The sequence below is a fragment of the Globicephala melas genome, chromosome 12 (genome assembly GCF_963455315.2).
Source record: "Globicephala melas chromosome 12, mGloMel1.2, whole genome shotgun sequence".
NCBI classification, from domain to species: Eukaryota; Metazoa; Chordata; class Mammalia; order Artiodactyla; family Delphinidae; genus Globicephala; species Globicephala melas.
Window position 1 is genome coordinate 41,374,608 of NC_083325.1, and position 23,610 is coordinate 41,398,217.

The window sequence follows — 23,610 nt, forward strand, 5'->3', positions numbered from 1 at the left end:
CTTAGGATAAAATATATACAACTGGGGGCCATAACAATGAACTTTCTAACTTAAATCCTGTCTTCATCATAGGCAAGTCTTGTTTCTGAGTTGACTTAGATTTTCAGTCTTTTTATTTTGCTCTTAAATTCCCTTCCCTCCAGGTGGGCATGTAGACGTCATAAACCACAATATGTCTTTTTATCTGTACAGCGTATGAGGCTCTGCCTTTTTTGTAACCCCTTCCTGTAAACAAAACTGTTTCCAGCAGGGAGGGGAGATGAGAGAAAACAATCTAAAAATCTTAACCTAATGTTACAGGAGTGTCCATTAACAAGAAGTATAAAAATAATGAACAGACTGTAAGAGGTAATGACCCTTAAAAAAAAAAACACCATCATGTTGTCCGTATTTAAGAATGGAACATCAATGCAGTACTTTTGGCCTTTCAGACGAATCCATATCATCACTGTTATCTGTAAGTCAGTCAGAATTGCAAGCTGGGTTTCCAAACAGAATATAGATTGTTAAAAGTCAGATAGCAATTCAAGTGAATTTTTCTCAGATTACTTTTGGAGAGAGAGAAGGGAGGGGAGAAGTAGTTTTACAGATAGAACATACACCGAATCGGGAACAGTTACGAATAGACATTTATTCTGACATGTAGTCAGAATATTGTACTTCCCTGTTATATGTTACCATGCTCCTCCCCCCACCCCCTGGAAAAGAAAGCAGTTTCAACGTTTAAAATGTGTTGTTTCAAGTGTGTTTCTTTAAAATTTAGAGAATAAGGCAACATTTCATGATGCAGCTTTAAGACAATAGAGTATTACAACTGGTATTTTAAAAGATATCTATTAAAAGAAAATTAAATTTTAGTTTAAGTTTTTGGTTTCAGGATAGCCTAAGTAGGAGATATTTTGAATTTCAAAATATAAACAGCACAGCTTCCTTCACTTGTTGGAGGACATAGCTTGCTGGAATGTCTGAAAACATGATATTTCAGTTTTGTCTCTCACTCACAGATGCTATTTCTCAAGATGGCCTCAGGAGTAACTGCCCAAAGTAATTACACTTCAGGATCAGATGCATAACTGGTTGCTTGCTTTCACTATTTATGATGCATTTTTATCTTTATTTATTTTGAAAACTAAATAGACTTCACTTTGCAAAGTAGATATCCTGAGAATGTACATATTGATAGCAAACGGAAACATATTTTAAATACACTACAACAGTTTCCTATTAAAAAAAACGATCAAGATGTTTTTCATGTAGATTAACCAAAAAAAAAAGACCTAAAATTTATGGATGTTTTATGGCTAAAATATGGATTATGCCTCATATGTATCGATACCAGAGAGCACGATAAGAGCTTAATGTTCATCGACCGATGAACAGATATCCTGTAGGAAGGTACCATTATCTCCATTTTACTTGTAAGCAAACTGTAGCTCAGTCAGTGACATTGTGACTTGTGTAGTAAAATGGGGCCAGAGTCTGACTCCAGAATCCTCATCTCAATCACAACGAAACTCAAAGGCACTAGACAAGTTAAACAGATAAGAAAGTACTCAAGACTACTGTAATAGGGAAGAGTGACTGATCTCAACTCCACTGAAACAAAAGTTGGGAAAGTTTTTAAGAGCTGAGGCTGAGCTAGTGAAGAGTACTGGAGAACACTGAGGGGATACAGGTCAACATGACTGGGTTATCTACGTTTGCTAATTGGTGCTTAGGCTCCTATCCCCACCTCAAAGACTGTAGAGATAGGAGAACACTTTTTAATAAAGATTACATTTTAAAGGGATGACTCCCAGGTCCTGGAGGTCCTTGAGAAAGACATGCCTGGGTTGTAAAACTGGCAAGAGGCTGGGAGAAGATTCACATCTCAAAGGAGCAGAGAAAGAATTTATAATTTCAAAGTTTCTTAAGTAAATGCTGTAAGAAAAGGGAGGACAGGAGCTTACGGTCAGGAGGAAACCTGTCTGAAGTTTAGTCAAGCTGAGGAGAACTTTAAGGCCCTCTTGGTCATCACTGAGCTATGGGCCTCAAGGTAGTGCTGCGTTACTCAAACTTTGAAGGGCAATGCAGGATCTACATTTAATATAAAGACAAGAAGCTAACAATATAGTAAAGGAAACATGCACTAACCATTTGACTCAGAATACACTAACTCATTTGAATAATGCTGCAGTGAACACGGGAGTACAGATCTCTTTGAGATAATGATTTTGTTCCCTGTGGAAATATACCAAGAAGTTAGACTGATGGATCATATGGTAGTTCTATTTTTAATTTTTTGAGCAACCTCCATGTTGTTTTCCATAGTAGCTGTACCAGTTTACATTTCCACCAACAGTAAACAAGGGTTCCCTTTTCTCCACAACCTCACAGCAATTATTATTTTTTGTCTTTTTGATAAAAGCCTTGTTCACAGGTGTGAGTTGATATCTCATTATGGTTTTGATTTGCATTTCCTTTATAATTAGTGATGTTGAACACCTTTTAATGTACCTGTCAGCCATCTGGATCTCCTCTTTGGAAAAATGTTCAGGTCCTCTGCTCAATTTTTAAATTGTCTTATTTTGTTTTACTAATTGGGTAGTATGACTTCTTTATATATTTTGGATACTAACCCTTTATCGAATATATAATTTGCAAATATCTTATCCCATTCAGTAGGTTGTCTTTTCATTTTGTTGATGGTTTCCTCGCTGTGCAGAAGCTTTTAAGTTTGATGTCATCCCACTTGTTTATTTTTGCTTTGTTCCCCTTGCCAGAGGAGACATATGTAGAAAAGACATTGCTAAGACCAATGGCAAAAAGGATACTGCCTATGTTTTCTTCTAGGAGCTTTATGGTTTCAAGCTTTATGTTCAAGGCTTTAATCCATTTTTAGTTAATTTTTGTGTAAGGTGTAAGACAAAGGGGTGTCCAATTTTATTCTTTGCCATGTGGATGTACAGTTTTCCCAACACCACTTATTTAAGAGACTAACCCTGCCCCATGTATATTCTTGGCTCCTTTGTCAAAAATTGACCATATATGCGTGAGATAATTTCCAGGGTCTCTAATCTGCTCAATTGGTCTGTGTCTTTTTTTTATGTCAGTAACACACTGTTTTGATTACTATAGCTTTGTAATATAGTTTGAAATCAAAAAGTGTGATGCCTCTGGTGGTTTTGTTCTTTGCAGGATTGCTTTGGCTACTTGGGGCCCTTTATGGTTCACAGAAATTTTTGGATTGTTTTTCTACTTCTGTGAAAAATGCCATTGGAATTTTGAAAGGGACTGAACTGAATCTTTAGAGTGCTTTGGGTAGTATGGACAGTTTAACAATATTCTTCTAATCCATGAGCATGGAGTATCTTGCCGTTTATTTGTGTCTTCTTGAATTTCTTTCATCAATGTTTTGTGGAGTTTAGTGTACAGATCTTTCATGTTCTTGGCTAAATTTATTGCTAAATATTTTATTCTTTTTGATGCTATTGTAAATGGAATTGTTTTAATTTCTCTTTCCAATAGCTCGTTGTTAGGGTATAGAAAAGCAACTGATTTTTGTCAATTGATTTTGTATCCTGCACCTTTACTGAATTCATTTATTCGAACAATTTTTTTGTGGAGTCTTCAGGGTTTTCTCTATATAATATAATGTCATTGACAGGGACCATTTTACTTCTTCCTTTCCAATTTAGATGTCTTTTATCTCTTTTTCTTGCCTAATTACTCTGGCTAGGACTTCCAGTACTATATTGAATAAAAATGGCGAGAGTGGGCATATTTGTCTTGTTCTTGATATCAGACTTTTCACTGTTGGTGTTGTCTATTTTTGTAATACAGTATAGAATTTGTGGTTCTGTCCATTTCTGAAATTTTCTTGAAGTCAAAAATAAGTTTAAGCAGAAAACCCAATCTACAGTAGGGTTTGCAGTCTAGGTCCTGTTTTTTGTATGTCCTTGAGCTAAGACTTAGTCTCAGTTAACTTTTTTTATATTATCACCTTTTTTCTGTGAAATAAAAAATAACAACTCATTAATATTTTTCACTTTAAGGATAAATACATATAATAACCCTAGTTTTAGACAAGCCTATAGTAGGAATCTCAAGATCATCAAGATCAGGTAGGGGGTTATTATTTGTATTATAATAAGACTAGACATAGGAAAATTTAAATATCTAGATCCCTAATGCATTTTAAATGATTTTCTTCTTATGCAACTTTTCTGAATTTAGTAACCATTTCCTTTCTCCATGAATAGAAGAACAGCCTTGACCACTTCTCTTTACTTTAATCATAGATCTTTCGATCATACTGTACTGCCTCTCACATTTCCACATGCTACTCTCACTTTTCTCTCATCCCTCTTAGATATGTACTATGGTTTAGTTTTGTTTGGTTTTTTACAACTTTGTGAGGTAGGTAGGGGAGATGTGTCATTATACACATTTAACAGATGAAAAATAATGTGATACACCTAAATAATGCAAGTCAGCCAACAGTCAGTCACTAAGTTCAGCTTCTACAAAAGATTTTATTGTTTTAGTGAATTTCTCAGCTGTTTCCTCCCCCTCAAAAAACACCTCATCTTCACTAATGCTTTCAAGGACTTTCAATTTTAATACTTTATTATTGAAAAGGTAATGTAGTAGCCACTGAGGTACAATCCCATCAAGAAAGAAATGGCCTAAACAAATGGGACCTAATGAAACTTCAAAGCTTTTGCACAGCAAAGGAAACCATAAACAAGACCAAAAGACAACCCTAAGAATGGGAGAAAATATTTGCAAATGAAGCAACTGACAACAGATTAATCTCCAAAATTTACAAGCAGCTCATGCAGCTCAATAACAAAAAAACAAACAACCCAATCCAAAAATGGGCAGAAGACCTAAAGAGACATTTCTCCAAAGAAGATATACAGACTGCCAAAAAACACATGAAAGAATGCTCAACATCATTAATCATCAGAGAAATGCAAATCAAAACTACAATGAGATATCATCTCACACCAGTCAGAATGACCATCATCAAAAAATCTAGAAACAATAAATGCTGGAGAGGGTGTGGAGAAAAGGGAACACTCTTGCACTGCTGGTGGGAATGTGAATTGGTTCAGCCACTATGGAGAACAGTATGGAAGTTCCTTAAAAAACTACAAATAGAACTACCATATGACCCAGCAATCCCACTACTGGGCATATACCCTGAGAAAACCAAAATTCAAAAAGAGTCATGTACCCAAATGTTCATTGCAGCTCTATTTACAATAGCCCGGAGATGGAAACAACCTAAATGCCCATCATCGGATGAATGGATAAAGAAGATGTGGCACATATATACAATGGAATATTACTCAGCCATAAAAAGAAACAAAATTGAGCTCTTTGTAATGAGGTGGATAGACCTAGAGTCTGTCATACAGAGTGAAGTAAGTCAGAAAGAAAAAGACAAATACCGTATGCTAACACATATATATGGAATTTAAGAAAAAAAAATGTCATGAAGGATGTAGGGGTAAGACAGGAATAAAGGCGCAGACCTACTAGAGAACGGACTTGAGGATATGGGGAGGGGGAAGGGTAAGCTGTGACAAAGCGAGAGAGAGGCATGGACATATACACACTACCAAACGTAAGGTAGATAACTAGTGGGAAGCAGCCGCATAGCACAGGGAGATCAGGTCGGTGACTGCCTGGAAGGGTGGGATAGGGAGGGTGGGAGGGAGGGAGATGCAAGAGGGAAGAGATATGGGAACATATGTATATGTATAACTGATTCACTTTGTTATAAAGCAGAAACTAACACACCATTGTAGAGCAATTATACCCCAATAAAGATGTTAAAAAAAAAAAAAGAAAGAAATGGCCTTTCACTTGTGACGAGGGCAATAATCTGACAACTTCCAGAGGCAGGGCCATTAGGAACCACCACAGCATGTGAGCCAAGGTGACACTCTTCCCAGGCAGTTCCTACTAAAGAATGATCATGGTGGGAATGCTGTGTGGCTATTTCTACCCAATTGGAGACTCTTCTAATGGAACCCTTTTGCTCTGGTGCTCCCTAATGGGTTGGCTGAGACTTTCTCAGAACTGTATCATAGTCTGAGCTCTCCCTGCCCAATCCTTCTTGTCTCCTTTCCTTTCACAGGTGTCATTGCAACATCCTACTCTGACAGCTTTCCTTGTCCAAACATGTTTCCTCTCCTTTTGTCTTTCTATTATATAGGTACTCTACTCCCTTCCCTCAATAAAGCCCTTGCACTCGTAATGCTGTCTCAGCATCTGCCTCTCTGAAAAACAAATTTGACAAAGGTAGTCAGTAAATCATAGCCTTAATTTGAAGCACTAAACTAATAAAGATGAAAAACAAATTAGCCTTTGATGACCATGAAAATCACAACTTTCCTATACCAAACAGATCTGCCTCAAAAATTAACTTCCTATTTTACCTAGCCAGATTTGCATCCATATATGCCACATTCTCAAGTTATGCATTTAATTAAACCTTTACTTCCCTCTCCTTGCTTTCTGATGCTTGTAAGGTCTTACACCACTTTGTTTTTCCAAATGGATGGGTGAAAGGAATGATTAAAGAGCACCCTGTGATAACTCTTCTTTGCAGTGAATTGCACTGGAAGGGCCTTTGTCTTCAATTCAGCACCCCTCCACGGATACCCCAAGTGCTCTTCTCCACTTCCTAGCACACCTCCTGGATTCACATCTCACACTTCCGAGATCCACCACTAATACCTGAATTCTATTCTGGTACGTAGATCCTTTTAACCTCATGGCAATTCATTGGGTTTTCATTTGTGTTCAGATGGATTTACCTTTTTAAAATGTACAAAGTATTTAGCTTTTATTTATGCCTTGGATCCACATTTATAGGCCGTAAAATCCTATGGGACAAGGGGCCAGGATAATGATATATACATTTTTGTATCCATGACAGCACCTACTCTGAGGTCTTCTGCACAGTATAGGCTTAAATAAAATTTCACTGATTTGACTTGATGGTAATAATTGGACAAATAGAAGTAAATTCCTTTCAACAGACGCCAAGCATGGTAAAATATCAAGAATCATACATTCTAAAAAGGAAAGAAAAACAAAAATGAATGTGTATTATTGAATACTTGCTATGAGAAGGCATTATGTGCTTTACAGAAGTCAAATTATTTAACCCTCATGACACTAAGAGCAAGTTATTTTAAGATACCTTGAGGATGAGAAAACACAATGAGTGAGTTTAGGTGCTCTGTGCAAAACAACTAAACTTATAGTAACTGGCAAGGCTGAGATCCAAACCTAAATCAGCCTGACCAGAAGACTGAGATTTTTCCATACGTCCCACACAGAGGAAGGAGAGATGACCCAAGCACATCTAGAGGTAACATCTACTCCAACAAAAGTATAACAGATTTAAATGTAATATTTTAGAGTAGGGGGAGGTTACTTCCTAATTGGGTAACTCAAAGAACAAAATGACATTGATTTGGGCCTTGAAAAATACCTAAGATTTCCACAAATGGAGATAGGGAAGAAGAGATAAAACAAGGAAAACCAGGGCTGGGTCAGTGTGTGCTGGGAGTGAAGAGGTTATTGGAAACACAAGCCGGAAAAAAAACTGGTTAGCATGAGTTTACAGGAAGCTTTGAAAACCATGCTAAGAAGCTGGGACACAATTTTTGTATGCAAAAAGTCACCAAAGGTTTTTGGCAAGGAATAATATTATCAGCACTGGCAGCATCATAATGGGGAAATGAAAGCAGAGAGTCCATTTAGGAGAATATGACATTAGTCCAGGCAAGAGACAGTGGGAGGCTGGACTAGGGCACTGGTGAACAAAGAAGGGAGACAAAGAACAGAGCCATATGAGGGTTGAGAGATAGAGTCAAAGATAACTGAAAACCATGTGGCTAGCTGGGTATATGAGGATTCAATGAATAGACAAAAAGAGAATAGGAGGAAGAAGAGAAGATTTGGAAAGAAAATGATTTACTCGTTTCTGTACCAAAAGCAAACTGGTTGATTGATGGCTAACACCCTAATCCAACCAGTTCCTGGTTCTCTCAGTTTATGCAGAACTGAGTGATAGACTCATAGTTGATGGAAAAAATAAAAGACCTCCTTCCCATCAAGAGTCAAATCTGCTGCCTTTCTGTTCCTCAATCAACCAGGAACTAAGTATCAAACAGCCAGAATGGCTCACATGGAAGCATTTCTCAACACTTGATATGTTGGACAGGAAAATGTGAGCTGGAGAAGGGCTGCAAGAGATTATGGAGCTGGAAGAGAAAAAAGATGCTAATCTGGACAGATGTCATTGCCCACTGAGACGCGACCACCCACTAAATCACATTACTCCTTTACCGCCACTTTGCAGATTCACATTAGAGAAGAGATGCAAATACACCCCAAGATGTGATTCACTTTTCAAGAACTTAAAATTTTCCTGTTGTAAAATCTAATCACCTTATCATAATTTAGACTATTTTATACAATTAAACCCGTTTAATTAGCACACCCTGTTGTAGCAAGAAATGTATCTTAAGCTCTCATCAGAGACTGATGGAAATTATACAATGGAGGGAGATAGTCACTATTCGTGACTTTGTTTAGTGGCAATTTAGAAAACAGTTTCAAAACTCTAGGAAAAATATATAGACTTATTCAGCAACTTTAAAAGCTTTTATGTAAAAAAAAAAAGCCAGCATTTATCTTATTTGAATAGCACATAATATTTTCCTATTCTTTCAACAAGATACCATAATGTGAAAATCTTCACAATAAACTAAATGCTTATTGACTAATGGAAACCACTACATGCCAAAAGGGGAATGAAGCATGGAATGAATAAGCAGCATGTTTATGTTCACAGAAGTTATTCATATCTACTAAAAACCTATATGTAGCCTCATGGCTGCTACTACGTTTTGATATAAATATGTGCTTTTTATTCTTTTATTATACAGTACTTTTTTTGTTTCTCCTCAACTTCCCTACCTTCTTTTTGCCAGTAACACGATGCCACAGATGACACATGTGCATTATCACTATTCAGCCCAGACAAAAGAATATGACTTTTAAAAGCTGCCAGGTTACTTCTCAAACAGGATGTTTATTAGAATAAACATGAAGATATATTTTTCAAAAATACAGTTTGACCTTATATATTGTTTTACATGTGCTTTATATGTTGGGGTTTTTTTTCCTCCTAGATCTCACAACTACCTACTCATTGAGAGTGAGAGATTTAAAGACACATCCATGGAGTCATCATATGAAGAACAAGCAGAAAGCTGTACCGTATCACTATCTCTTCACTCCATCTACTGCTCCATCAGACCCAAGTCTATGACTGCCTTAAACGGCGCCATAAATTCAAGCATTCATAACAAAATACTGAGTTATATTTAGCAGTATTCCTAACGATACTAGCATTTTGACCCTATGACCTGCCCTTCTATTTCAACCTGGTTCTTCTAGCAATATGTGAAAGCCTATTTAATCCAAGACAGCTGGGCTCTGACTTACTATTCTTTCCAGGCTTTGGGGGGAAATTCCCTCAATAATACATAGGCTAGCAATTGCTTCTTTACTAAAAATACCTTCACCTACAAAACAAAACTTTTCCAATTACAGTCAATTTCCAATTTTTCCTTTTGACACAAGTTCTCAAAGATTATATAAAGAAACCTACAATACCTTCTCGTTCTCATTTCCAAGATGATATGAAAGTGCTTCACTTGTGTCTGTCCTTTAACAAAATGAATAGGCAATGGAAGAGGATAATCTAAACTGCATCCAATTCACAGGCTTCCTCTTTGCCTAAATCAAATCTGAGCTTAAGACTTTGCAATATGCTGGTAAGCATTATCAGAGCTTGGTCTATCTGTTAACAGCAGATGCAAAATGTTAGCTGATATAATTTGACCGTCAGATACATTATAAAAAGTTTCACTACATGTAAGCTGTGTCTACATAAAACACAGCTATCTAACATTCAAAAGCATCTCCTTGCTCTACGTAAACTACAAATTCTACTGATTTCAAAGACAGTGTTGAGGTTGCTAGCAATCATGCCATTCTTACATGCACATCCCCTTGGGGGTCCATAGTTTTTTAACAGTCCCACAACAGGCATACCTCTTAATCCAACCAATTTATACAGCTCAATGAGTTGACTCAGAATTCAGAAATGCCACTTTCCCATATTAACTGGAAAAAACAACAACAACATATATAGCCCTTTGTGAATTAGGATGCTCAAATATTTTGGTCATAAACAATTGTTTGGTCATGTATACATCTGGTCTTCAGAAATTTAAATAATATGACCAGTGGGACCCAGTAGGCATCAACAAACATGTATTGATTATGAACAAACACTAATTTTTCAAAAGCATTAACTCTCTTGGGAACTATATTCTTGGGGACAGGTGATTTGTTAAACAGACCATCCTGTACTTACACAGCATATACATTCCTAAAATGTGAATTCTTTTTCCCTTTTATAGAAAACAGACCCTGAACATTCTGTTCCTTACAACTTTTAAGGGACACCTATCATCAAACTACCCACCTGGGAGAACTACACTTATTAAATCAATTCATTACCATTTTCTTAACATCTAACCAGAACACCAAATGTCCTTTTTCATAAATCTAAACAATTCTGGGGGAGCAAAAATAAGATAAGGGGTTCTTCTGTCATAAGCTTAAAAAATAATTTAAAAAAATGTTTTTCTAGGGCTTCCCTGGTGGAGCAGTGGTTGAAAGTCCGCCTGCCGATGCAGGGGACACGGGTTCGTGTCCAGTCTGGGAAGATCCCACGTGCCGTGGAGCGGCTGGGTCCGTGAGCCGTGGCCGCTGGGCCTGCGTGTCCGGAGCCTGTGCTCCACAACGGGAGAGGCCACAACAGTGAGAGGCCCGCGTACCGCAAAAAAAAAAAAAAAAGTTTTTCTAGCTCGTACTTACTGAGGGCTTACTATGCACCTGATATTGGTCTAAGTCTTTAACGTGTCTAAATCATCTGATCCTTACAATCCCTCTTTGAGTGAGGTGCTATTATCCTTATTTTTAGAGGGAGAAATTGAAGCACAGAGAGGTAAAATACTGTGGCTAAGAATACAGAACTAAGAAGAGAGAAAGCCAGAACTCAAACCCGAGGAGTCTGATTCCAGAGTTCACACCCTTCACGATTCTACACTGAATCGCCAACATAATACAAAGTTATGCAAAGAGTCTCAAGCTTCTTCTAACCAACTTTTTGCCTGGTATTAGGAGAAGATAAAAACCCCTCTTTTTATGTCTTCTTTCTGATTCAGAACAAGGACATTTAGCTCCAGAAGAAACAAGCAGACTGTTCAGGAACTAACTGCTTGGAGATCCTATGTGTAAGAACAAATCTTGTGAGACATACTGACCAATTTGACCAGTATGGAGGGGTCATACTGGAGGGGCCCTAGGCAAAATAAAAGTGCTTTCTGTTCTTATTTTTCCCCCTTTCCTTTTTCTTTCCTTTGCTTGTGTCCAAAGCTCATATATGGCCAAAATACACTGATATTCATGCCAAGACTCAAAAATATTGAATTCTTGGACTTCCCTGGTGGTGCAGTGGTTAAGAATGCCTGTCAATGCAGGGGACACGGGTTCGTGCCCCGGTCTGGGAAGATCCCACATGCCGCAGAGCAACTAAGCCCGTGGGCCGTGGCCGCTGAGCCTGCGCGTCCGGAGCCTGTGCTCCGCAACGGGAGAGGCCACAACAGTGAGAGGCCCGCGTACCGCAAAAAAAAAAAAGTTCAAACAACTAAAATCATAGGAACAATTTTCAAAGTCTTTTTACTCAACTGAAAAAATATAGCAGAACCTCACTAGGAAGAAAGAAAATAACATGAACGTTATTATACACTTTAAGTGACTGTAAACACCACCATGTTATTTAATCTACAGTATAACCCTATACATGTGATATCAAAATATTCGAAAGTAGCCTTGCCACCTGTACCATCTAGCAATATTATGGTATCATCAAGCTAAGACCATATAATGCTACTCTGGAAATAATAAGATACAGAGGTATGTTACCAGGACTATATATGTTCGACAAAGGAAATACTCGCTCTAAATGGTAACCATATTATCTGCACGTACCATGCAAAATTCTTACAAACACAAATTCACACTCCATCTTACAAGTAACTGTGATTGATAAATGGATTATGTTAGAATTCCCTCTAGCAAACAGTGAACAAGCAGCTTTAATGAGGCTTATGACCCTACCCTTATGGATATCCTAGGGAATCTGAAAGTGAGTATTTTGCCACCAGATACAGGTCAGGTGCTACAATTCCTGCTCCCAGATCATTAATTTTTTTTCTAAATTTAAACTTTTTAATTTCTTTAGCTATGCAACAATAATCAAGACACTTTGGAAACAGCATAAGAAACATTACTTTCAGCAATAAGCATTAAGTACTTGGAAAACATGTTTTCAGAGAATCACAGACTTTTCCAGCAAGAAGGAACTTTTGAGATCACTTAGAGTCCCACATTTTATACAGTAAATAGCCAAAGTCTACAAAGGTTAAACGATTTTCTGAAAGCTGTAATTCTGTTCAGTGTCAGAGCTGGGACCAGAACCTGGTTTCCTGACTTCCAGTCTAGCACAAGTCCCAGTAATCAAACACGTGTTTGTAAAAATCGGAGGTTTCCAATGGTATACTTATCACTCCAGATGCTGACATGAAGAACTGTTCTTCTCTATCTGTGAGGGCCACCACCTTCGACTTAGCAGGAGCTTTGGGGCAGAAACACACGGCGCATGATGGGGTCAAGGAGCTGAACAATCAAGTACCACTTAGTCCTGGTACTAAGTGAGAGGTATTGGCCTCATGTCCTGAGAAGTCAGTAAAGTATTTCTTGAAGGGTTATTACAAAAGGAACACTAACCTAGATTCTGTGAGGAATACAAAAGAAGGAAGAGAAGTATACCTTCCTGTAAGTCTCAAGGAGTTCTTTCTAGTTCAGAATATAAGACAACACAAGACAAGTGAAACTTGAGTGCTCATGTGTGTAAAATACACATTAGAAGCTAAAGGAAATTAGAAACAGAGATCAGTGCAGATCAAAATCATCAAGAAAGGCTGCAGGTAAGAGCAGGGATGTAGGCTTTGTGTGAAAAAACAACATGCTTCTGATCAACAAAGGGGTGGCCTTCCATAAATAAAAAGGTGGGTACAAACCCTGATTTTAGTTAAAGTGCTTCAACTTCCTTCACTAGTGACACCGGGAGATGCAGCCAAATGAATGGTCCTACTCACTGGCAAAACCATCACTCAGTATCATTTCTGGTAATACTATTTTAATTTAAAGAATTTTTTAACCAAACCAGTACACTTGATTTCTATTTCTTGTACAAAGTACAATATTAGCACTAAAGCATTTTCTTTAATCTTTTGTCTAAAATAAAGATTTTTAAAAATATCTTACTAAAACAGAGATGATGTAAAGAAGTACCTAAAAAATCCCAGATTTTTTAAAAATGAGATTTTTCCACAGATGAAGTTGGGATTGTTTTTCTTTCAGTAAAAATGTTGAAAATCATGAAAGAAAGAAGGTAAAGGGTGTACACTTCAAGAATCTTCAAAATTCTATATTTAGATAGTATCAGATGAATTATCAAGAAATGGCCAAAATGCTATTAAAATACAGGGAAAGTGATGAGAAGAATCAAAATAATCTACAATAGGCCATTCGGACTCTCAATGGGGCTTTTTTTTTTTTTTTTTTTTGCGTTACGCGGGCCTCTCACTGTTGTGGCCTCTCCCATTGCGGAGCACAGGCTCCGGACACGCAGGCTCATTGGCCATGGCTCACGGGCCCAAGGCTCCGCGGCATGTGGGATCTTCCCGGACCGGGGTACGAACCCGTGTCCCCTGCATCAGTAGGCGGACTCTCAACCACTGCGCCACCAGGGAAGCCCAATGGGGCTATTTTTAAAGAAAAACATTGCTTGATCCCACTATGAATATTATTTTGGGAAATTTTCTCCCAAAAACCCAACAAAATAAAAACATTCCAGAACATCAATTGTGCCCACAATTGGCTATCCAGGACATGACTTTTTTTTTTTTTTTTTTTTGTGGTACGCGGGCCTCTCACTGTTGTGGCCTCTCCCGTTCCGGAGCACAGGCTCCGGACGCGCAGGCTCAGCGGCCATGGCTCACGGGCCCAGCCGCTCTGCCGCGGCATGTGGTATCTTCCCGGACTGGGGCACGAATCCATGTCCCCTGCATCGGCAGGCGGACTCTCAACCACTGAGCCACAGGGAAGCCCCAGGACATGACTTCTGATTATTATCCTTGTCAGAACTCTTCCATTCCACCGTAAGTAAGAAGGCTGCTGTTTTTATCCAATACTTCTTTGACTCTACTTCCCAATTTTACCTCAATCCTAACAACCCTATTGCTTTGACAAAGGCTGTACAAATGTCAACTTTTCTTGCCTTTTTCTCTTGCCAAATATTCAACAACATCTCCCCTCTCTAATTTTGAATCTTTTTTTCCCACTTATTTTTTTTTTGTTCATTAAATAGCTTACTGCTGAAGTTCCTTTCTCCATAGTTTAAATTTAAAACACACATGAAGAGAGAAGTAACATTTAAAACAATAAACCAAGAAAACTTTCTGGAAATAAAAGGCTTATTTTATATATCAAAAGGGCCCCATCAGATATCTGGGAAAACTGATACACAATGATCTACTCTAAAACATATCCTGGTAAAATGATTAGACACTATTAATAAAGGAAAAGATCCTGAAGAGATCATGGCAAAAAGGACAAATAACATACAACAGTAAGTATTAAACTGGCAGCAGACTTATTAAAAGCAAACTGCAAACAAGGCAAAAATAGACCAGCCTTTTCAAGAAATTCAAGGACAAAAAGTATGAACTAAATATTTTAAATCCATCCAAGCTACCCTTCAGGTATCAATGTTATTGCAAACGTTTTATACATGCAAGGGAATGCTATACCCATGGGTACTTCTCGAACAATCTACTAGAAGATTAGTTTCAAACAATCAAAAGATGAGTAACTTTGGCAAAAGGACAGAAGGGTGAGCATTTAATATAATTATCTCTAACACTAAAATAACAAGGCTAGGGATAAATGAAGAACATACAAATGATATATATTCTGACCAAGTAGTATGACTTCAAGACAACAGTAAGGAAAGGAGGAAAGTAAAATAAACTCACTGATAGTGAACTTATTAAAGTTGTGGTAAAAAAAATACCACAAAAGACTATCATAGTAGTACTAAAAAGTTAAACACAGAAGAGTGGGCTCAAAGCATCTTTAAAAGGTGTAAATACCAAGATTATCACTACAACAAAAATATAAACTTTCATAAACAGATTCCTCCTCCACAAAAAAACTTAAAAGAATATAAGATCAAAGAAAACACACAAGAAACACAACAAACATAACTATGAATATTTACCAAATGACACAGCAATGATCTTTATAAAACAGAAACTACAGCAGAATCAAGGAAACCAACAGAAACACATTAACCATTGAAGGCTTAAATACCACTCTCAGTTCAAAATAGATCAAGTGGACAAAAACTAAATGAAGATATAGAAGACATAAATAATACAGTCAATACGGTAGATCTTCTGGAAAGATATTAAACTTTACACTGTGAAAACAGAGACTATATTTTCCTCAAGAAAACATGGAAGACTGACAAAAACTGATCCTCTTCTAAGTCATGATAAAAGCTTCAGTGCATTCCAAATATAATTATTATAAACAATACTCTGACCATCTTGTCACAAGTCTAGATTTTAATAACCAAAAATTTTTAAGAGGTCTTTCTACATGAAAACTTAAAAACCTTCTACTGCACTGCTTTTTGTTGAAGAAATACAAACATTCTAAAAAATAAAGATAATAAAAACACTACATATCAAAATCCATGAAGTACAATATAAAGCAGTGACCAGAGGAAAAATCATGGCCTTAAACACCTACAGAAGTAAAAAAATTTTAAATGAATATAAATGAATTAGATCCCAAATTGAAGACCAAGAAAAAAAAACAAAAGGGTCAAATTAAAAGAGCACAAGAAAAGATATAACAAAGGCAAAATCAGAAATTAATGAAATAGAAAGAAAAAACAATATATCTCATTAATAAATCAAAATCCAAGTTTGCTGAAAAATTAACATAATGGACAAACTAGCTACTTTCATCAAGGTAAAAAAAAGAAGAAGAAAAAGCAAAAATAAAAAATAACTAGAAGGAAACAATCATTGAAGGGGAAGAAATTTAAAAGTCCTAAGAGAGTACAATGCAGATCACCAAATAAATTTGAGAAACTAGACAAAACTGCTAACTACTAAAATTGACCCAACTAGAGATTAAAGAGCTTAACAATCAATTTCCATGGGAAAAAATTGAGAGTTACAAGGAATGTCCTCAGCAGAACCAGAGAATTTCACATTAAAAAAAAAAAATGGTGCCAATATAGTAGAAATAGTTCTGGAACACAGAAAATGAAGGTAAACCTCAAATTCTTCTTATGAAGCAAGTTGAATGTTGACACCTGAATCTGATAAAAAAAATAGTACAAAAACAGATAATTACAGGCCAATATCACTTATAAATACCAATAAGAAAATACTACATAAAATATTACTGAACACACTTCAGTATCATATTAAGTAAATAATATACCATAACAAAGTGAGATTTATTCCTGGAAAGTACGGTTGGTTCAATATTAGAAGCACAGCAATATATTATACTATATTAACTGACCTGAGAAAAACGTGGTAATTTCCGTACATGCTAAACAATCACTGGACAAAATTCAATACCCATTCCATACAAACAAAACATCCATTCAAGAACAGAGGAACTGGTGATTATTTCCTTAATATAACTATAAAGACACACACACACTCACATACACATATTCACATATACACAGATGTGCCTTAGTCCTAAAGCCAGTATCAATCACATTTAGTGGGGTACTACTTTAGGCATTTCCAATAAGATCAAGAAGAGGAAAGAATGGTCACGAACTTCACTACAATTTACTATATGCTGGATGCATATTAGGGAAAACAAATAGGAAATATAAGAAGTGGAAAAGAAGGAAAACTATTATCTCCTTGTATATGATACACAGTTTCCTAAGGAAACCCTGGAGAATCATAACTAAAACTACCCCAAATTCAATAAATTAACAGGATATAAAATGAATGCATAAAAATCAGTAACTTTCATATACACAAACAATAATCACTTAGAAGATAAAATGGTAGACTAAAACTGCACTGACAGTACAAAAAAAATGGTTTAATATTTAGGAATAAGTGTAGCAAGAAATGTGTAAAACTAATATGAGGAAAGCTTTAAAATACCTCAGAAGATACAAAAGTAAAAACTGGTGAAATTCAAAAACATTCCCTGTTGTTGAATAGAATATCTATAATCATAAAGATGTCAGGTTTTCCCTAAATTAATTTAACAAAATTCCAATGAAAATGCTACACAACAAAATATAGAAAAATATGAATAGCTAGAATTTCACTGAAAAAGAAAATCTACGGAGGCACTACCAGTCCTACCAGATATTAAAATACACTACAAAGCCTCAGAAATTAATGCACTAGTATGGCAATGAAGCATAAATAGACAGTCAGACCAGAAGGATTCAATGGAAAGTACATGAATAAATTCAAGTATGTACGGAAATTTAGTATATAATAAAGATGGCAATAATATCACTGAAGCAAAGTTTTTTATTTTTAATAAATATTGTTGAAAACTTGGAAAATCAATTAGGAAAAGATAAAATTTGGTTGATACCTCCTGTCATGTAAAAGAATAACCTCTAAGTAAAAAAGAGATTTAAATGTAAAGAATGAAATCATATAATAAAATTCATATACACCTGTCTGTAGAACAAGGTTACTAACCACAACTCAATATCCATAGTAAATGAAAGATTGATAAATTTGACCACATTAAAAATTTATCTTCTACATGACAATAAAACAACACAAGTATAATCAAAGAAGAAAAGTCAAATTGGGAGGAAATATCTGCAAAATATATAATAGATTAATGACTAATATAATTCATATCTAAAGAACTCTTCAAAATCAAGGAATAAAAACAAAAAAATGTTAGAAAAATGGGCAAAAGACATGAGCAGACAATTCACAATAAATAAATAAATAAATTTTAAAAACTGGTCCTTTTTACTTACAGCAATGAGGGAATACAACGCCTGGATTTATGCTCGCACTTCATGTGGGATAAATAAAACAATAACTTTTAAAAAACCTACTGCTGGATATAACCACACATTTACTATAATAGCTTAAATGTTTAAAACTAATGAAACCAAGTGGTGGCAAGATATGAGAAAACTGGAATTTTCCAAGTTGCTGGTGGGAAGGTATAATGGTACAATCACTCTGGAAAACAGTGTGGCTGTTTCTTTTAAAGTTAAACATACACTTCCACACAATCTGGAAATTCCACTCCTAGCTATTTACCCGGAAGAAGTTAAAATATATACCTATACAAAAACCTGTACATGAATGTTTATACATCTTCATTCATAATGGTCAAAAACTGGAAACAACACAAATATCTATCCAGAGGTAAACAGATAAAGAAACTGCAGTAGTTTCCAATGGACTACTACCTATCATTAAAGAGGAATGAACTACTAATGAACTACAGCATGGATAAATCTCAGAAATATTATGCTAAGTAAAGGAAGCCAGACACAAAGAGTAAAAAGCTGTAATTCCATTTATATGACATCCCTAAAAATGAAAAAAAAAAAAAATAGGGGCAGAAATCATTTCCTCAGGGTGAGAAAAGGGGACTGACTGACAGAATTTCTGAGGATGATAGAAATGCTCTGTCTTGATTATAGTAGTCGTTATATGATATACATGTGTCAAAACACATCAAACTATACATTTAAAAGGATGAACTTTACTGTTTGTAAATTATACTTCAATAAACCTAATCTTAAAAAAGTATGCAGACTTTTAAAGGCTTTTAATATATATTTCCAAATTGCCCTTCCATTAACTTAATTTCTTCTACTACTCCCATTTAATTTACATTCCCACTGGCATTCTACAAGTGTCTGCACCCTCATCAGCCTCAATATCATCAGATTATTATTTTAGACTTTTCCTATTTGATAAGTTCTTTTAAAATGTTGCCTCACTGTTTTGATCTGCATATCTCTTAGTTTTTAGTGATTGTGAACTTTTTTTCATTTATTTCTCAGGTAGTCGTATTTCTTTTCTGCTCATTCTTTTAAATCATTATTTTAAGAAATTACTTGGTGTTTTTCTTATTAATTTTCTTAAAACTTGCTATATATCCTAAAATATTTGTCATAAATATCCTTCCCAGATTTTCACTTGCCTTTCATTTTTCAATTTTTTTAATATACAGATATCTTAAAATTTGAAATTTCACAATATTTTCTACGATTTTGGGGGTACTTTTATTTAGAAATTTCTTTCCTCATGTACAGTTCAGTTAAATATTCAGCTAAATGTTTTCTAATTATTTATAGACTCAATTTTTTAACTCTTTAAATCTCTGTTGATACAGTGGCTACTAGCCACATGTGGTTTTGTAAATGTAAACCAATTAAAATTAAGTTTTTTTTTTAAAGAAGATATTGGGGGTAGGAGTTTATTAATTAATTAATTTATTTTTGCTGTGTTGGGTCTTCGTTTCTGTGCAAGGGCTTTCTCTAGTTGTGGCAAGCGGGGGCCACTCTTCATCACGATGCGTGGGCCTCTCACTATCGCGGCCTCTCTTGTTGCAGAGCACAGGCTCCAGATGCGCAGGCTCAGTAGTTGTGGCTCATGGGCCTACTTGCTCCGCGGCATGTGGGATCCTCCCAGACCAGGGCTCGAACCCCGTGTCCCCTGCATTGGCAGGCAGATTCTCAACCACTGCGCCACCAGGGAAGCCCCAAATTAAGCTTTTTTCCTAGGTTTCTTCTAGTTGTATGGTTTCAGGTCTTACGTTTAAGTCTTTAATCCATTTTGAGTTTATTTTTGTGTATGGTATAAGAGTCCAATTTCATTCTTTTGCATGCGTATACCCCATTTTCCCACCACCATTTATTGATGAACTATCTTTGCCCCATCGAATGTTCTTGGCACCCCTGTCAAAAATTAGTTGATCGTATATGCATGACTCTCTATTCTGTTCCATTGGGCTATGTCTGTTTTTATGCCAATAGCATACTGCTTTGATTACTATAGCATTGTAATATAGTTTGATTCAGGATGTGTAATGCCTCCAGCTTTGTTCTTTCTCAAGATTGCTTTGGCTATTCAGGGTCTTTTGTGGTTCCATACACATTTTAGGATTGGTTTTTTATTTCTGTGAAAAATGCCATTGGAATTTTGGTAGGAATTCCATTGAATCCATTGATTGCTTTGGGTAGTACAGACATTTTAATAATGTTAATTCTTCTAATCCTTGAGAACCGGCCTTGGCAATGATTTTTTGCAATTGAAACCAAAAGCATAGGTAACAAAAACAAAAATAAACAAGTAGGACTACATCAAACTAAAATGATTCTGCACAACCAAGGAAACCATCAACAGAATGAAAAGGCAACCTATGGGACAGGAGAAAATACTTGCAGACCACATATCTGATAAGGGGTTAATATCTAAAATACATAAGAACTCATATAACTCACTCACAAGACAAAATAACCCAATTCAAAAATGGGCAAAGAACCTAAAGAGACACTTTTCCAAAGAAGACATACAAATGGCCAACTAGTATATGAAAAAGTGCTCAACATTATTAATCATCAGGGAAATGAAAAATTAAAACCACAATGAGACAACACCTCATGCCTGTTAGAATGGCTATCAGAGATAACAAGTGCTGTTGAGGGTATGGGAGAAAAGGGAGCCCTTGTACACTGCTGGTGGGAATGTAAATTGGTACAGTCATTATGGAAAACTGTATGGAGGTTCCTCAAAAAAAAAAAAAAAAAACATTAAAAATTGAACTACCATATGATCCAGCAATCCACTTCTGGGTATATATCTAAAGGAAAAGAAATCATTATCTTGAAGAGATATCTGTATTCCCATGTTACTGCAGCATTATTAAAAACAGCCAAGATACATAAATGACCTTAGTGTCTGCTGATGGATAAATGGATAAAGAAAATGTGGTATATATATGCCATGGAGTATTATTGAGTCATAAAAAAGAAAGAAATATGCCACTTGCAACAACATGGGTGAACCTAGAGGACACTATGCTAGAGGATATTATGCTGAGTGAAATAAACCAAGACACACTGAAAGACAAATGCTGTATGATCTGTTATATGTGGCATATACAAAAGTGAAACTTATAAATCAGAGTATAGAACAGTGGTACCAGGGGCTGGGGTGTGGAAGAAATGGGGAGATGCTGGTCAAAGGGTACAAACTTTTAGTTAGATGAGTAAGTTCTGGGGATCTAATGCCCAACATGGTGACTATAGTTAATAATGCTGTAAACTTCAAATTTGCTAAGAGTAGGTCTTAAGTGTTCTCACCACAAAACAAAACAGAAGGTAACTATGTGATCAATGTGTTAACTTGATTAATCACTTCACAATATATAGTATAATAAATCATCACTTTGTATACCTTAAATAAATCATGTTGTACAACCTAAACATATGCAATTTTTGTCAACTAAACCTCAATAAAGCTGGGGAAGAAATCAAGATGAAAAAAATTGTTAATTAGAATCAAGTTAAATTTAAAATTCAGTTCTTCGGTCACACTAGTCTCATTATTTAAGACTATTTTTTAGAGCAGTTTCAAAGTCAATTTTACTAAATGTAGAGCAATTTAGGTAAAACTGAGTGGAAGGTACAGTAAGTTCTCATATACCACTCTTCCCTCCTCCCAAATATAGCCTCGCACACTATCAACATCCCATACCACGGTATTACATCTGTTACAACGGATGAACCTACACCGATACGTCATTATCACCAAAAGTCTACAGTTTACGTTAGGGTCCACTTGTGGTGTTAAATATTCTATGGCTTTTTTTTTTTTTCTTTTGCGGTATGTGGGCCTCTCACTGTTGCGGCCTCTCCCGTCGCGGAGCACAGGCTCCGGACGCGCAGGCTCAGCAGCCATGGGTCACGGGCCCAGCCGCTCCGCGGCACGTGGGATCTTCCCGAACCGGGACACGATCCCGTGTCCCCTGCATCGGCAGGCGGACCCTCAACCACTGCACCACCAGGGAAGCCTGTGCTCATTTCTTTTTAATGTAGAGTACTATTGCATTGTCCAGATGAACCACAGTTTATTTAACTATTAAAGGACATCTTTATTCAAGTTTTGGCAACTATGAATAAATCTGCTATAAACATCTGTGTGTAGGTACTTCTGTGGATATAAGTTTTCCACTCCTCTGGGTAAATACCAAGGAATTTAACTGCCAGATCATATGTTAGAGTATGTTCAGTTTTGTAAGAAACTGTCAAACTGTCTTCCACAGTGGCCATAGCACCAGCAATGAATGAGAGTTCCTGTTGCTCCACATCTTCACCAGCATTTGGTATTGTACTACCCACATTGCCAGTGCTTAACAGCCACGTGTGGCTAATGGCTCCCATACTGGACAGTAACATACAGGATATTTCCATCATCACAAAAAGTTGTATCGGCAATGCTGCTCTGTTTAAAACTTCATTGTTTATACGTGGAAGAAGAACTAAGGTGACAGCCTTTTTTTTTTTCTCTGCATAAATCCATCCCTTCTCTCATTGCATTTTGATGGTTTTTGCTTATATTTGCTCAGAAGTTCAAATCCCTGCTCAGCCACTATATGTCCATTAATAAATTATTTACCCCCCGCCCCCAGTCTCAGCTTCTTCATCCTAATCATTTATCAGGTTAGTGCATTAAATTAGATAAGCAAGATAGGATAAATTACAACACTCATCATGTTAAGTCCTCATTTGCAAACTTTTGCCTGTTAGGAGTTTGTTTATTGAAGGTCTCAGTATGGCACTTTGAAGATCCTTACTGAAGGCAAAACTTAATACTGTATTTACCTGATGTGGATTTCTGTAACCCAAAAGTAGATTCGCTGCTTTTATATCAGCATGAACATATTCATTTTCATGTATATATTCCAGTACATCCAACTGTGAAAAGAAATATATAAGGTTATACTGATGTCTATTTAGAACTCCAGATCAACCTGAACATTGTGAATAGAGAATAACATGTATTTTTTTCACATTAACAATGACAAAATGATGTATTTCACAATTATGCATTTATCTATTCTAAAATTATCACATGTGCTGGTCGCTCATCCTGGGAAAAAGGTGAATAAAAGGATCCTCAAATATCAAGTGTTTTAAATGCACCTCTGATGGAGAGGAAGCCAAGACTCAACAATGCCTATGCTCCTGACAGCACGGTGCCCAAATCACACTGTGCAAAGAGGAAAATTATGATAAAATCAGAGACCTGAAGTGAAATAATCATGACGCCCACTCAACAA

At 36.2% G+C, this 23,610-nt stretch overlaps 1 protein-coding gene across 6 annotated transcripts in view; it reads right to left on the reverse strand.

Moving 5' to 3' along the window:
* The window catches only part of VRK2 (VRK serine/threonine kinase 2), a 120,097-nt gene that overhangs the window by 27,846 nt on the left and 68,641 nt on the right, over nucleotides 1-23,610 (reverse strand). For all 6 annotated transcript variants that reach the window (XM_060309552.2, XM_030877290.3, XM_070046872.1 and 3 more), the window contains one exon: nucleotides 23,153-23,245. In XM_060309552.2, the coding sequence (XP_060165535.1) occupies nucleotides 23,153-23,245 (93 nt within the window). The remainder of the gene's footprint in view (nucleotides 1-23,152; nucleotides 23,246-23,610) is intronic.